The sequence below is a fragment of the Pithys albifrons genome, chromosome 17 (assembly GCF_047495875.1).
Source record: "Pithys albifrons albifrons isolate INPA30051 chromosome 17, PitAlb_v1, whole genome shotgun sequence".
Classification (NCBI taxonomy): domain Eukaryota; kingdom Metazoa; phylum Chordata; class Aves; order Passeriformes; family Thamnophilidae; genus Pithys; species Pithys albifrons.
In genome coordinates this window covers 13,989,414-14,005,576 of record NC_092474.1, presented here as the reverse complement: position 1 = coordinate 14,005,576, position 16,163 = coordinate 13,989,414, and the positions used below count along the sequence as shown (strand labels likewise).

Genomic DNA, 16,163 nt, shown 5'->3' with positions numbered 1-16,163 from the left:
TTGGGGGCTGGATTAAAGCCCGGGGTGCCCCTCGGGCTCGGTGTGGCACTGGGGGCCCCTGGGGTGGCAGCGGCTCTGATGGTCCCAGCTGGCACTTGCTGGGTACGAGCCGCGCTGGCTCGGACTCCCCCCATCTTTGGGCATCCCAGAAATGCTTTGGACACCCCCAAAGTGGCTGCTCCCAGTGCCATCCCCCAGCAGGGCTGGGCCCGAAGGAGCTGCTGGCCCAGGCGCTCCCATCCCACCATGTGTGTGTCCCTCTCCTCCTCCCCCCGGGCGGATTTGGGGTGCTGGCCCCTGGAAAGCAGGAGACAGGGAGTCGGCAGGGCCTGTTCCCAGAGCAAGGGCTTCATTGCCATCGCCCCCACCCTCTACCACTCGCTGAGGCGCAGGATGAGGGTCTCCCCATCGCGGGGTATGTAGTCGGCAACACCTGCAGAGAGAGGGACAGTGACCCAGGTGAGCATGGGGGGCCTCAGGGGCCGTGGGGGCTGCCTGGGACCCCCACCCAGCACTCACTGGTCAGCAGGGGGGTGCTGGGGGCCGTCAGGAGCTGCCAGTAGTTCCGCTTCTGCTGCCGGGCCTCCAGCCCCAGCACCTGGGTCAGGAAGGGGCCCTGGGCGGTGTCCTGGGTGTGGAACCTGGGGGTGGCAGAGGGCAGGAGGGGGTGGGCGAGTGTCCGGCACTGCTGGCGGGGGACAGGGCAGCTCCCAGGGGATTGGGGCGGTAGGAAGCAGGATGAGCCCATGGCAGGGACACGGGACACGTGGGCACCCTGTGTGACCCCCAGCGAGGCCCGGAGGGGCCACATACGTGAAACGGGGCTCCTGCTCGGTGGCCGCCCGGAGCACGTCCAGGAGGGAGGCGGCGGCGGGCGCGGACACGCGCTGGTCAAAGAGCCGCAGCTCGAAGCACCAGGGCAGGGGACACTCCACCACCAGCCGCACCGTCTTGTTCCCCGGCGCCTCAGGCCGGGGCTCGATGTCCACTGCCGTCAGCGTGTCTGCGGGAACCCACCGCGGCGCTGATGGACACCCAGACAGCACCGCGGTGTCCCCGGCACCGCCCCTGCCCCGCCCGCCCCCGGCTCGTACCCGACTCCTCCCCGCAGCGCATGGAGGCGATGTCCAGGTACGAGCGGCCGTGCAGCACCGGCAGCACCTGCGCCAGAGTGGCGGCCGTGCCGAAGGCCTCCAGGTTCTCCAGCAGCGCAGCCACGGCCCGGCCGTACGCCGGCTCTGTGTGGCACACACCCCTGGCCAGGAACACCTGGGAGCGGGAGGGACGAGGTGGGTGGGTATCTGAGCACCGCAGTGCTGAGCCTCGGCTACCCTGGGGGCTGCTGCCTCTGCCCAGGCACCACCATGTGCACCTGAACCTGCCCCCAAACACCGCACCTGCACCCACACCTGTACCTACAGCCCACACCTGCACCCAGATCTGCACCTGCACCCACACTCCACACCTGCACCTGTACCTGCCCCCACACACCCCACAGCTGCACCCAGACCTGCACCTGTACCCACACACCACACCTGCACCTGCACCCCACACCTGCACCTGCAGCCACACACATCTGCACCTGTACCTGCGCTCCACATATGAACCTACACCCACATTTGCACCTGCACCCCATATCTGCATCCCACACCTGTGCATGCAGCTGCACCTGTGCCCACACTCAAATCTACCTGCATCTACACATGTATCTGCACCCAAACCCACACCTGCAGCTGCACCCAATTCTGCACCCAAATCTACATCTACACACACATCTACACCCACACCTGCGTCCACACCTGTGCCTGCACCAAACCCGCACCTGTACCTGCACCAAACCCACATCTGCACCAAACCCACAGCTGTACCTGCACCAAACCCACATCTGCACCAAACCCACAGCTGTACCTGCACCAAACCCACATCTGCACCAAACCCACAGCTGTACCTGCACCAAACCCACATCTGCACCAAACCCACAGCTGTACCTGCACCAAACCCGCACCTGTACCTTCACCAAACCCACAGCTGTACCTGCACCAAACCCACATCTGCACCAAACCCACACCTGTACCTGCACCAAACCCACATCTGCACCAAACCCACAGCTGTACCTGCCCCCACACTGGCACACACATCTGCACCTGCAGCCCTGCTTCCCCCACGCCCATTCCCCCTCCCAGCCCAGAGGTGCCCCCAGGTGACACCCACCTGCAGGGCCCAGGGGGTGCTGTAGATGTTGCCAATGATGCCATCGGGGCCCTGGGCCTCGGCCATGCTCCTGCTCATGTTCTGTGCAGCCACCCGGAGCTCGGCCGCCAGCCGGGCCCCCACCAGCCTCCTGCGCTCCAGGCAGGTGAGGGCCACTGCCACCACGGCCTCCGTGTCTGCGGGGACACCCCGGGGTCACCCCGGGTCACCCCCCGCCGGGGTGCCCCCGCCTGTGCCCACAGCCCTTACCCACAGCGGTGCCGCCGTGCCCGAGCCGGCCGTGGTGCTGGGCCGTCAGCAGCCGCCGGATCACCTCCTCCCGCACCCGCTTGTGGTGCACGCACAGCGCCAGCACGCCCAGCCCGTACTGGTAGTAACTGGTGAGGGGGCGGCCGTGCTGCCGGGAGCCTGGGGACGAGCAGTGGCGTTACCGGGGCGAGCCGAGTCCCACCCCGTGGGCACCCCGTGGGGACGCTCACCTGTCCAGTCCTCCTCCAGGTGGTATTTGAGCCACGTGACCAGCGCGCGGGGGGGCTCGGACGGGGGGCAGGTGGCCCTCAGCCCCAGCAGGTACAGTGCCAGCCGTCCTGTCTGCGGCCGCCCCGCGTCCCTGTGAGGCACCGGTCACTGCCCAGGGCACCACACACCGCCCAGGGCACCACACACCTCCCAGCACACCACACCGGTCACTGCCCAGGGCACCACACACCTCCCAGCACACCAGACTGGTCACTGCCCAGGGCACCACACACCGCCCAGCACACCAGACTGGTCACTGCTCAGGGCACCACACACCTCCCAGCACACCAGACTGGTCACTGCTCAGGGCACCACACACCTCCCAGGGCACCACACCGGTCACTGCCCAGGACACCACACACCTCCCAGCACACCACACCGGTCACTGCCCAGGACACCACACACCTCCCAGCACACCACACCGGTCACTGCCCAGGGCACCACACACCACCCAGGGCACCACACACCTCCCAGCACACCAGACTGGTCACCGCCCAGGGCACCACACACCTCCCAGCACACCACACCGGTCACTGCCCAGGACACCACACACCGCCCAGCACACGAGACTGGTCACTGCCCAGGGCACCACACACCGCCCAGGGCACCACACACCTCCCGGCACACCAGACTGGTCACAATGCAGGACACCACACACCTCCCAGCACCCCACACCAGTCACCGCCCAGGACACCACACTGGTCACTGCTCAGGGCACCACACACCACCCAGGACACCACACACTGCCCAGAACACCACACATCTCCCAATACACCGCACCAGTCACCACCCAGGACACCACACATCTCCCAGGGCACCGCACACCTCCCAGGACACCACACTGGTCACCACCCAGGACACCACACTGGTCACCACACCGGACACCGCACACCTCCCAGGACACCACACTGGTCACCTCCCAGGACACCACACCAGGGGTGTCGCCCTGCCCCAAGCGCACCCCATGGCCCCCAGACACCCACACCTACGTGCTGAGCTCAGCGTCCTGCCCGGGGTGGCCGGAGTCCTGCAGGCTCCTGTGGGGACTCGGGGTCAGCACACGGCACAGGGCTGTCCCCAAGGCCCCTGGGGGAGCCCAGAGGACAGGAGTGTCCCCAAGGCCCCTGGGGGAGCCCAGAGGACAGGGCTGTCCCCAAAGGCCCGTGGGGAGCCCAGAGGACAGGAGTGTCCCCAAGGCCCCTGGGGGAGCCCAGAGGACAGGAGTGTCCCCAAAGGCCCCTGGGGGAGCCCAGAGGACAGGGCCGTCCCCAAAGGCCCCTGGGGCACCCAAAAGGACAGGAGTGTCCCCAGAGGCCCGGGGGGCCCCGGTGCCCCCCAGGACCCACCTGCCGTAGGGGTGCTGGAAGGTGCTGTGCAGCCGCTGCAGGTAGTGCCGCTCCAGCCGCAGGTCGTGGTCCCCTCCCAGGCGCAGGGCGAGGTACACGGCGGGGTCGGGGCCCCGCGCAGGGTCCCCTGCCAGCCCCAGCAGCCTGGAGCTCAGAGCCCGCACTGCCCCCGCGGGGGGCTCTGCCCGCGGCCCCCACAGCGAGCACAGTGAGGGGCACGGGGGGCACAGACACCGCCCGGGGGTCCCACGGCACCCACACCCCGCCGTGTCCCCCCACAACGCCGGGATTTCCCGAGGGACAAAGGAAAGGCTGTGGGGTGGGAGCACCGAGGGCCCGGCACAGCCACCCTCCCACCGCACCCCAGGGACCCCCATGTCCCCAGAGACCCCGCGGGACCCCCGGGGGTGGGCAGGGGCAGGGGGGATCAGGCTGGGGGAGCACACGGGGGGGAGCCGAGCCCTGGAAAACTCATCCCCGAGGGATTTCAGAAGGGCCCCGCGAGCAGGGGCAGGGCTGGGGCACAGGGTGGGCTGTGACCCCCCAGCCCTGCCCTCGGGGACTCCCCAGCCCTGCCCTCGGGGACTCCCCAGCCCTGCCCTCGGGGACCCCCCAGCCCTGCCCTCGGGGACCCCCCCAGCCCTCCCCTCGGGCACCCCCCAGCCCTGCCCTCGGGGACCCCCAGCCCTGCCCTCGGGCACCCCCCAGCCCTGCCCTCGGGGACCCCCCCAGCCCTCCCCTCGGGCACCCCCCAGCCCTCCCCTCGGGCACCCCCCGGCCCTGCCCTCGGGGACCCCCAGCCCTCCCCTCGGGCACTCCCAGCCCTGCCCTCGGGGACTCCCCAGCCCTGCCCTCGGGGACCCCCAGCCCTGCTCTAGGGGACGCCCCAGCCTTGTCCTCGGGGACCCCCGGCCCTGCCCTCGGGGACCCCCAGCCCTGCCCTCGGGGACCCCCGGCCCTCCGGGGGGTCAGGGCGAGCCCCGGCCCGGGCGGTCCCGGCAGGTCGGGCCGGGGCCGCACTCACCGCAGTGCTGGGCGGGCAGGACCGCGGGCGGCAGCAGCAGGACGAGCAGCAGCCACATTGCTGGAGAGGGACGGGGGAACACGGGGGGACACGGGACCGGCGGACACCGCCAGAGGCAGGACGAGCCCGGGCGGGACCGGGACAGCGCGGAAAGGTGGGGCGAGGGGCCGTTTCCGCACGTCGGGGCCGAGTCAGCATAAACGGGACGGAACTTTGGCTGCGACGCGGCCGAGGGGAACGGGGACACGGCGGGGCTGTGCCCGGTCACCGCCAGTGTCACCCTGCCCGGGACAGCCCGGCAATAAACACAGACACGAAACCCCCGAATGCGGCGTCTCTGAACTCCACTGCTCGCCCCCAGCTGGCATTTAATTGAGAACACGACAGTCAATGAGCCCCACGCGCGGCCGGGGCCGGTGGGGGTGCGGAGCCCCAAAAAAGCCGGGGGTGCTGAGCCCCAAACGGTCTAACCCCTCAGCCGGGGGGCGAGTTCGGGGGTCACGGCCCCCCCCGGCACGGCGGGACCCCCGGGCCCCACCGCGGGGCTGGCCGGGGCTCGGGGGGATGAGGCGCCCACCGGCACCGGGAGCTGAGCACCCTCGGGACGGGCTGGCGGGGACAGAGCCTTGGCCGCGGGGCTGGGGGGGATCCCCGGGCAGGGCAGGGCCCCCCGGCCGCGCCCCCGGGCTGTCACCGGCACTGACCCCCGGGCTGTCACCGGCACTGACCCCCGGCCCGGGCAGGGCCCCCCGAGCTGTGACCGGGGCTGTCACCGGCACTGACCCCCGGGCTGTCACCGGCACTGACCCCCCGGGCTGTCACCGGGGCTGTGACCGGGACTGTCACCGGCACTGACCCCCCGGGCTGTCACCGGGACTGTCACCGGGGCTGTGACCGGGACTGTCACCGGCACTGACCCCCGGGCTGTCACCGGCACTGACCCCCGGCCCGTCACCGGGACTGTCACCGGCACTGACCCCCCGGGCTGTCACCGGGGCTGTCACCGGGACTGTCACCGGGGCTGTCACCGGGGCTGTCACCGGCACTGACCCCCCGGGCTGTCACCGGGACTGTCACCGGGGCTGTCACCGGGACTGATCCCCCGGGCTGTCACCGGCACTGACCCCCCCGGGCTGTCACCGGGGCTGTCACCGGGACTGTGACCGGCACTGACCCCCCGGGCTGTCACCGGGACTGTCACCGGGACTGTCACCGGGACTGTCACCGGGACTGTCACCGGCACTGACCCCCCGGGCTGTCACCGGGACTGTCACCGGCACTGACCCCCCGGGCTGTCACCGGGACTGTCACCGGGACTGTCACCGGGATTGTCACCGGGACTGTCACCGGCACTGACCCCCCGGGCTGTCACCGGGACTGTCACCGGCACTGACCCCGGGCTGTCACCGGGACTGTCACCGGGACTGTCACCGGCACTGACCCCCCGGGCTGTCACCGGGGCTGTCACCGGGACTGTCACCGGGGCTGTCACCGGGGCTGTCACCGGCACTGACCCCCCGGGCTGTCACCGGGACTGTCACCGGGGCTGTCACCGGGACTGATCCCCCGGGCTGTCACCGGCACTGACCCCCCGGGCTGTCACCGGGGCTGTCACCGGGACTGTGACCGGCACTGACCCCCCGGGCTGTCACCGGGACTGTCACCGGGACTGTCACCGGGACTGTCACCGGGACTGTCACCGGCACTGACCCCCCGGGCTGTCACCGGGACTGTCACCGGCACTGACCCCCCGGGCTGTCACCGGGACTGTCACCGGGACTGTCACCGGGATTGTCACCGGGACTGTCACCGGCACTGACCCCCCGGGCTGTCACCGGGACTGTCACCGGCACTGACCCCGGGCTGTCACCGGGACTGTCACCGGGACTGTCACCGGCACTGACCCCCGGGCTGTCACCGGGGCTGTCACCGGGACTGTCACCGGGACTGTCACCGGCACTGACCCCCGGGCTGTCACCGGGACTGTCACCGGGACTGTCACCGGCACCGACGGGGCCCCCCCGGCCCTTCCCGGCGCGCCCGCGAGATCCCGGCGTGCCCCGCGCCTCAGGACCGCTGAGCGCAGGGCTCTGTGCTGCCCTCGGTGCGCCTGACCGGCCCCGTTTCTGCCGCCCCGGCCCCGCCGCCCGCCCGCTCGGCCCGTTCCACCCGCGCCGTTCCCGCTGCCCGCGCTGTCCTCGCTGTCCCCGTGTCCGGAGCGGCGGCTCCGGCGGGCGCGGCCCCGGGCGCAGGCGCGGCGCGGGCAGCGCGGGGTCCTGGCGGGCGGCAGCGCGTGGCGGCGGCGCGGCCATGGGGGGGCTGGAGAAGAAGAAGGTACGGGGGGACCGGGGGGGACCGGGGGGGGACAGAGGGGGGACCGGGGGGGACAGAGGGGGGGACAGGGGGGGACCGGGGGGGACAGAGGGGGACAGAGGGGGCACCGGGGGGGATCGGGGGGGACAGAGGGGGACCGGGGGGGACAGAGGGGGGACCGGGGGGGGACAGAGGGGACCCGGGGGGGACAGAGGGGGGGACCGGGGAGGGACAGAGGGGGACCGGGGGGGACAGAGGGGGAACCGGGGGGGGACCGGGGGGGGACAGACGGGGGACAGAGGGGGACCGGAGGGGACAGAGGGGGGACCGGGGGGGACAGAGGGGGGGACCGGGGGGGGACAGAGAGGGGCCCCGGCCAGGCCCCTCCCGCGGCGCTGCCCGCACGCTCCCGGTGCCTTCCCGGGTCGTGTCCTTCCTCCCTCCCGGTGCTCCCCCGGTATCGGTGCCCCCCGTAGCTGCTTCCCCCGCTGCGGTGCCGGTGACACCCGCACCCCGCCCGTGCCGTGCCCCTCTAGCCCTCCCTCACCCTCGGTACCGGTGCCTCCCCCGCCGTGACCCCCGGTCGGTGCCCGGTCCCTCCCGCCGCCCCTCCCTGGCCGTGCCCGGTGGTCCCTTGAGCGGCCGCTCCCCGGGGCTGTCCCGGGCGGGGTCCCCTCACCGGCCCCGTGTCCCCGCAGTACGAGCGCGGAGCCGCCACCAACTACATCACCCGCAACCGAGCGCGGAAGAAGCTGCAGCTGAGCCTGCCCGACTTCAGGTGCGAGCGGCATCCCCGAGCCAGACCCCCCGAGAGTCCCCGCCAGGCCCCCCGAGAGTCCCCGCCAGACCCCCCGAGAGTCCCCGCCAGACCCCCCGAGCTCCCGCCAGACCCCCCGAGAGTCCCCGCCAGACCCCCCGAGAGTCCCCGCCAGACCCCCCGAGCTCCCGCCAGGCCCCCCGAGAGTCCCCGCCAGACCCCCCGAGCTCCCGCCAGGCCCCCCGAGAGTCCCCGCCAGACCCCCCGAGCTCCCGCCAGGCCCCCCGAGAGTCCCCGCCAGACCCCCCGAGCTCCCGCCAGACCCCCCGAGAGTCCCCGCCAGACCCCCCCGAGAGTTCCCGCCCGACCCCCCGAGCTCCCGCCAGACCCCCCGAGCTCCCGCCAGACCCCCCGAGAGTCCCCGCCAGACCCCCCGAGCTCCCGCCAGACCCCCCGAGCTCCCGCCAGACCCCCCGAGAGTCCCCCGCCCGACCCCCCGACAGTCCCCACCAGACCCCCCGAGAGTCCCCGCCAGACCCCCCGAGAGTCCCCCGCCCGACCCCCCGACAGTCCCCGCCAGACCCCCCGAGTTCCCGCCAGATCCCCCGAGAGTCCCCGCCAGGCCCCCCGAGCTCCCGCCAGACCCCCCGAGCTCCCGCCAGACCCCCCGAGAGTCCCCGCCAGACCCCCGGGCCGCTCCCCCCGCAGGGCCCCCACACCCCATGAACACCCCCCGAGTCCCCCAGCCCGGATTCCCTGAGCCCCCCGGGACCCCCAGCCCCACCCGGGGCCGCAGTGGGAGATGGAGCCCATGGTGGGTGCGTGGGGTGGCCCTGGGACCCCCTGAGCCCACTCCAGACTCCCCTGGGACCCCCTGAATTGCCCCACCCCAGGAGTCCCAGGACCCCCATTGGCACCCCTGGACCCCCACCCAGACCCCCCTTACCCCCTGAGCTCCCCCTCCAGGCCCCCCCTGATCACCCCCCTGAGCCCCCCAGGGCAGCTGGGGGAGATGGAGCCCATGGGGGGCTCTGAGACCCCCCCCCGAGCCCCCTCCAGGGGATGTCCCTTGGGATGTCCCTTTCCTTTGAGGACAGGATGGTTTGTCTTGTGTGTCCTGGGATTTCAGGCTGCCAAGTCTGGTGGTTCCCCCCCCATCAAGGGCAGGGCCTGGGGTGTCCCAGGGGACACAGGGGGGCTGTGGCCCCGCTGTGCCAGCCCTGTCCCTGTCCCTGTCCCCAGGCGCCTCTGCATCCTCAAGGGCATCTACCCCCACGAGCCCAAGCACAAGAAGAAGGTGAACAAGGGCTCCACCGCCCCCAGGACCTTCTACCTGCTCAAGGACATCAAATTCCTGCTCCATGAGCCCATCGTCAACAAATTCCGGGAATACAAGGTGATTGTCCCCCCCAGGGGCTGCGGGGGCTGGTCCTGGACCCCCCAGGCCCACCCACCTCCCCCCGGCCCCGCAGGTGTTCGTGCGGAAGCTCCGCAAGGCCTACGGGAAGAGCGAGTGGAGCACCGTGGACAGGCTGAAGGAGAACAAACCCACCTACAAACTCGACCACATCGTGAAGGAGAGGTGGGGAGAGGCCTGGGGAGCCCCCTGGGGCACAGCACCCAGCCCTGGGACCCCCAGCACAGGGAGGACGTGGAGCTGCTGGAGAGTCCAGAGGAGGCCACAGAGATGCTCCAGGGCTGGAGCACCTCCAGGCTGGAGCCAGGCTGGGAGAGCTGGGGGGGTCACCTGGAGAAGAGAAGGCTCCAGGAACACCTGAGAACCCCTTCCAGGGCCTAAAGGGGCTCCAGGAGAGCTGGAGAGGGACTGGGGACAAGGGATGGAGGGACAGGACAAGGGGAATGGCTTCCCACTGCCAGAGGGCAGGGATGGATGGGATGTGGGGTAGGAATTGTTGGCTGTGAGGGTGGGCAGGCCCTGGCACAGGTTGGGCAGAGCAGCTGTGGCTGCCCCATCCCTGGGAGTGTCCAAGGCCAGGCTGGACAGGGCTTGGAGCAACCTGGGACAGTGGAAGGTGTCCCTGCCCATGGCAGGGGGGTGGCACTGGGTGGCCTTTAAGGTCTCTTCCAACACAATCCATTCTTGATTCTGTGATCCTTTGCCACATCCATCCTTCTTTGGGAATCCACTTCCTGTGACTTCTGGCAGTGTTGATGCGAGTGGGTGTCCCTGGGCTGGAGGAGAAGGCTGCAGGAGGAGAAGGCTGCAGGAGTGAGCAGGGAGCTCCTGGCACCCTGGATGGCTCCAGGGGGACACTGGGCTACCCCTGTCTCCCTGCACAGTGATGTCCTGAAGGATGGCTGGTTGAGAGTTAATCATGCCAATGGCTTTGGTGACAGGGAGGAAGGAGGGGACACAGGAAGGAGGGAACAGGCTCTGGCATGTCTCTTGTCCCAGTGGTGTGGGATCTCCCTGTGCTGGTGTGTTTGGATGACACTCTGAGGGACAGGGTGGGGTTGCTGGGGTGTCTGTGCAGGTCCAGGAATGGGACTGGATGGTCCTTGTGGGTCCCTCCCAGTTCAGGATATCCCACAGTTCTGTGTCCAGCTCTGGTGGGATGTGCAGGCGGATACTCTACATTTCCCCTTCATTTCTCACTCGGGGTCTCCCCCAGCCCCAGCAGCCTTTGCTGGACCCCAGGGCTGGGTGTGACCCCTGTTCTCCTCCCCCTGGGCACAGGTACCCCACGTTCATCGACGCCCTGCGGGACCTGGACGATGCCCTGTCCATGTGCTTCCTGTTCTCCACGTTCCCGCGGACGGGCAAGTGCCACGTGCAGACCATCCAGCTGTGCCGGCGCCTCGCCGTGGAGTTCCAGAACTACGTCATCGCCTCCCGCTCCCTGCGCAAGGTGGGCACGGGGGGGTGGGCTGGTGGGCTTGGGCACTGGGCCAGCTGTGCTGGAGCTGCCGATGGGGAATGAATCCCCTTGGGATGTTTGATCCTCCCTGAGGAACCTCCTGCCAAGGGAGAGGGGAACGGGGACAGGCACACGGCAGCCCTGTGGCCTTCCTTGCCCTGAGCCCTCGCTCTGGTCCTGCCAGGTCTTCCTCTCCATCAAGGGCATTTACTACCAGGCCGAGGTGCTGGGCCAGCCGATCACCTGGATCACCCCGTACGCCTTCGCCCACGACGTGAGTCCTTGGGAAGGGCACAGTGGGGTCCCCCCGGCCAGGGCAGGGCTGAGGGTCCATCCTGGGGCAGATGAGGCCGTGCCCACGCTGTGGTGAGCCTGTGGGGCCCAGCTGAGGAGGCACATGGGGACACAGCCCTCTGTTAGTCCAGGGACCCCCAGGGCTGCCTGTACCAGTCTCCCCAGTTTGTCATGTCCTCAATTATTAATGTACATCTTTATCAGCCATTAAAGATTAACCTGCAGGAATGAGACAGGAGGAAGAGGGAAAGGATGAGTCAGATCCCACAGCCTTGGCCAGGCATGTTCTGCTGTGTCCCCCACACATCAGGACAAGGGAGGGCTGTGGGTGTCACTGTGCTGGGACAGCCATGTGCTCCCCCTGAGCCTTGGCAGAGAGGAGGTCATGGGCACAGCAGTGCCCTCTCCATTCACTCCAGGCATTTCCAGGGCTGGGCACAGTTGAGTTGAAGCTTTGTGGTTTTGAATCATAGAATCCTGGAATGGTTTGGGTGGGAAGGGACCTTAAAGGACATCTGTTTCCACACTCTCCCATGGGCTGGGACAACTTCCACTAGCCCAGGTTCCTCCAAGCCCTGTCCAACCTGGCCTGGGACACTCCCAGGGATGGGGCAGCCACAGCTTCTCTGCCCAACCTGTGCCAGGGCCTCCCTAACCTCACAGGGAAGAATTTCTTCCCAATATCCCATCTAACCCTGTCCTCTGGCAATGGGAAGCCATTCCCCTTTGTCCTCGTCCTGCTTGTCCTGCTCCTGTCCAGCTCTGCCATACCCTGCACTCCTCACCTTGAGTTGAAGTCCCTGGACCAAGCTCCAAGGTCCCCATCCGTGATGGGATGAGGTGTTTGTGTGTCCAAGCAGGGAGAGGTGGCAGCAGGACCTTGGTAGCAGCCTGAGAGCTCTCCCTGCTCTGGTTTTGGTGGTGGCTGTGATCTTGCTTGTGAAGGGGGCAGGATTAGGCTGGATATCAGGAAAAGGTTCTTCCCTAGAGGGTGGCTGGGCACTGAACAGGCTCCCCAGGGCAGTGGACACAGCCCCAAGGCTGCCAGAGCTCCAGGAGAGTTTGAACAACACTCTGAGGGACAGGGGATTCTTGGGGTGTCTGTACAGGGCCAGGGGTTGCACTGGGTGATCCTTGTGGGTCCCTTCCTAAACTGGGATATTCCATGACCGTCCTCCCCACATGGGTGGGACAGGCCCTGTCCCTGCAGAGGGGCTCCTTTACCCACGTGTCACCTCTCCCCATGTGCCTGCAGCACCCCACAGATGTGGATTACCGGGTCATGGCCACCTTCACCGAGTTCTACACCACCCTCCTGGGCTTCGTCAACTTCCGCCTCTACCAATCCCTCAACCTGCTCTACCCCCCCAAGGTGAGGCCATGGGTCCCACTGCCAGGACCACCCATGGGGTGGGACAGGGGGGATATTTGGGGTCTCTGGGTTTGGGAGCTGCTTCCTCACCTCTGTTCTTCCCCAGATCGACAGCCACGCTGATGCTGAGCTGAAGCCCACAGAGGGCAAGGAGTATGCCATGGATTCAGAGAGCTACCTGGAGGTGAGGGACCCTGCTGGCACCGTGGCACTGAGGGGCAGGGCCGGATCCCTGTGGGGTGGAGGAGCCTGATCCCGAACTCCTTGTGCCTGTAGGGAGGAGCTGGGCTTGGCCTTGGGCCCCACCAGCCTCCCCCTGCATGGCAGGGGACACTCCAGAGCCCCATGCTGGGGGTGGGCCATGGAGGAGGCTGATTTCTGTCCAGTCCTTGGGTCTTTTGGCCTCTTGCTCTGAGAAATCACTGTCCTCCATGGGGCTGCCCCTTTTCCCATCCCCTGGATGTGACTCTGTCTCCTCCCACTGCAGAGACTGTCGGCTCTGAGCTCCAGCCTGGCCCGAGTGGTGGCACCGACCCATGAGGACGAGGTGGAGATGGATGAGTTCCCAGTGGAGGGGGTAAGAGCCTGGTGGGGGGCTCATCCCTGGCCTTGGATGATCCTGTCCTGTGCCCAGGCCAAGGCTGGCAGGGCTGGTGAGGTGCTGGGAGTTTGGGGACAGCATCTGAGACCCCCTCCTTGGTGGGGGGGCTTGTCAGGCACTGCTGGGGAGGAGGCTGAGGGCTTTGCTCTGAGCAGGAGACAGCAGAGCAGATGGATGCAAAGAAGAAGGAGCAGGAGGCCCTGGAGAAGCACAAGAAGCTGTTTGAGGGGCTACGCTTCTTCCTCAACAGGGAGGTGCCTCGGGAGCCTCTGGCCTTCGTCATCCGGTGCGTGGGGCTGGGAGACCCTTGGCAGCCCTGGCCTCCCACAGCCCCTCTGTCCGGACTTCTGGGCCCACCCTGCCCGATGTCCTGTGGGCGAGGTGACCCTGAGGGTCCCACCTCCCTGACTCCTTGGTGGGCTTTTCTGGCAGGAGCTTTGGTGGCCAGGTCTCCTGGGACAAGTCCCTGTGCATCGGGGCCACCTATGACGCCGCCGACCCCTCCATCACCCACCACATCATTGACCGGCCCCGGGTGGAGAAGCAGGTGGTTGGCAGGTGGGTGAGGCGGGTGGGCTGTCCCCAGAACAGCCATCTAGAGCTGTCCCACGGGCTCCAGAGCCTGAGGCAGGATCCCTCTGCCTCCTCCAGGTACTACCTGCAGCCTCAGTGGGTGTTTGACTCGGTCAATGCCAAGCTGTGCCTGCCCGTGGCCGATTACTTCCCAGGCGTCCTGCTGCCCCCACACCTGTCACCCTTCGTGACGGAGCAGGAGGGTGACTACGTCCCTCCGGAGAAGCTGAAGCTGCTGGCCCTGCAGAGGGGAGAGAACCCAGGTGACAGGAGCCCTCAGAAGAGTTTCAGGGCTGGGCAGGTACCAGCACCTGCTGTGGAGCATCCCATGGGTAACCATGGTCTGTTCTTGTAGATGAGGAGAGTGAGGAGGAGGAGGAAGAAGAGGAGGAAGAGGAGGATGATAATGACAAAGAAGAAGAGGAGGAAGATGAGTCTGAAAAGGAAGAGGAGATGAAATTACAGAAGATGGAGGAGCAGAAGACTCAGAGCAACAAGGTGGGAGCCCTGGGAGGAGGCAGATGGGCACTGTTCCTGTTGAGGCTCTGCTCCCTGTGAGATGTTCTTGGCCAGGAGCACTGGAGCACTCAGAGGATCATGAAAAGGTTTCGATTGGAAGGGACCTTAAAACTAATCTCATTCCACCCCCACCCTGGGCAGGGACACCTTCCACTACACCAGGTTGCTCGAAGCCCTGTCCAGCCTGATCTTGAACATTTCCAGGGATGCTCCCGGCCCCGTGTTCATGATCTGCAGCTCCCACCCACCCTTGGGACCTGCTCAGGTCCAGAGGGATCTGGGCTGTTCCATGGCCCCAGGGATGGGCAGGAAAGGTGGATGGTGGGTTCTTGGATCCAGGTTCCTGAGCTCTCTGGCTCCCATAGGCACTTCCCGTGAAGGTGACGGCGGGGAAGGTGCGGGTGGAGGACAAGCAGCGCCTGGAGCAGGAGCAGCAGAGTGAGGAGAAGCGCCTGGCCATCATGATGATGAAGAAGAGGGAAAAATACCTCTACAAGAAGATAATGTTTGGCAAGAAGCGCAAAGTCCGCGAGGTACGAGCTCTGTGGGACAGGGCCCCTCACTGGCATCCTGGGATGGGCTCTTCCAAATTGCCTCGTTCCCTCCTCCCTGTGCTTGGTGAAGGTGTTGAGGGCAGGTGGGCGAGGGTGAGGCTCTGCCAGCCCCTTCCCCAGCCCCCCCAGGCTGCCCCATGGCAGGGCAGAGCCCCCTGTGTTCCCTCTGTGCTCTGCCTTGTGCCCGGTGATGCCGCGGCCGCTCTCCATGTCCCACTCCTGATCCCAGTGCCGTGGGATCCAAACCCACCTGCAGCTGGAGGTGTGCTGGGACTGAGGGTCTGCAGGTGGGCCTGCTCTGACTGGGGGGCTCGGGGGTCTTTCCACAGGCCAACAAACTGGCTGCAAAGAGGAAAGCCCATGACACGGCCCTGAAGGAGGAGAAGAAGAAGAGCAAGAAGGCACAACGAGCGTGACGGGGCCGGGGGCTCCTGGAGGGGGCTCAGGGGAGGTTTTCCATGGCTGCTTTTGGGTGGAAAACCCTTGGGTTGGCTCCTGGGGCAGAAATGCTGGATTGAAACGTTTCCCATCTGTAAATACACCTCCTGCTGTGCCTCTCGCTGGACTCCCTCTGCGGAAACCGTGTCACAAGGACTGTCCTCACCCTGCTGGAGCCACCTCTGTGTGAGGAAGAGGTCAAGGAGAGCTCTGGCTCTGGAATGTTCCATATGGATTTGCACAGCCCTGGGTGCCAGATCCAATTTCCTCGGTGCAGAGCCTGGAGCTGCTCCACAGTATCCACACAGAAAACCATATTCTCTTGTATTTTTATTTTTAAATAAAGAAGGTGATGCTTTCCTGGTGGTGGTTGTTGTCTGTTCCCTCTGCCTGGGCACAGGGATGGCTCCTCATCCTGCTTTGGGGATGTGTGTGGGGCTGATGTGGATGCACAAGGAGCTGCCATGGCCCATGCCAGGGCTGCCAACACCCCTGTTACCAGCAGCATCATCCCCCAGTCCCATTTTTACCCCCCAAAACACCTTGGAGACACCAAGGGGGCTGTGGTGTCTCGGGGGTTCATGGGGACACCTTTGTCCCCAGGTGTGGGGACGGCTCCGTCACCTCGTGGGGATTTTTGGAGGACACCCCCTGGCACTGCTGAGGGGACACAGGTGGCCCGTGGGGGCACAGCAGCACTGCCAGTCCCAGGGGCTGACAATTCCCAGCTGAGGGAGCTCAGACAGGGAATGGGAAACACCCA

General features: G+C 67.3%; 2 protein-coding genes across 2 annotated transcripts; one reads left to right on the top strand and one right to left on the bottom strand.

Moving 5' to 3' along the window:
• Nucleotides 1-327: 327 nt before the first annotated feature.
• TCN2 (transcobalamin 2) lies at nt 328-5,770 on the bottom strand. Its single transcript, XM_071572104.1, has 10 exons — nt 5,101-5,770; nt 4,077-4,257; nt 3,720-3,767; nt 2,691-2,821; nt 2,461-2,619; nt 2,212-2,387; nt 1,095-1,269; nt 814-1,003; nt 520-641; nt 328-433 (listed from the first exon to the last, which is right to left on the bottom strand). Exons 1-10 carry the CDS (start codon nt 5,156-5,158, stop codon nt 372-374), a joined length of 1,302 nt encoding a protein of 433 aa, XP_071428205.1. The 5' UTR covers nt 5,159-5,770; the 3' UTR covers nt 328-371.
• A 1,556-nt stretch (nt 5,771-7,326) lies between these two features.
• Nucleotides 7,327-15,760, top strand: PES1 (pescadillo ribosomal biogenesis factor 1). Its single transcript, XM_071572286.1, has 15 exons — nt 7,327-7,434; nt 8,112-8,191; nt 9,413-9,566; nt 9,643-9,752; nt 10,869-11,040; nt 11,234-11,323; nt 12,599-12,715; nt 12,822-12,899; nt 13,203-13,292; nt 13,472-13,602; nt 13,749-13,874; nt 13,968-14,152; nt 14,245-14,387; nt 14,774-14,941; nt 15,292-15,760. Exons 1-15 carry the CDS (start codon nt 7,411-7,413, stop codon nt 15,376-15,378), a joined length of 1,755 nt encoding a protein of 584 aa, XP_071428387.1. The 5' UTR covers nt 7,327-7,410; the 3' UTR covers nt 15,379-15,760.
• The last annotated feature ends 403 nt before the right edge of the window (nt 15,761-16,163 follow it).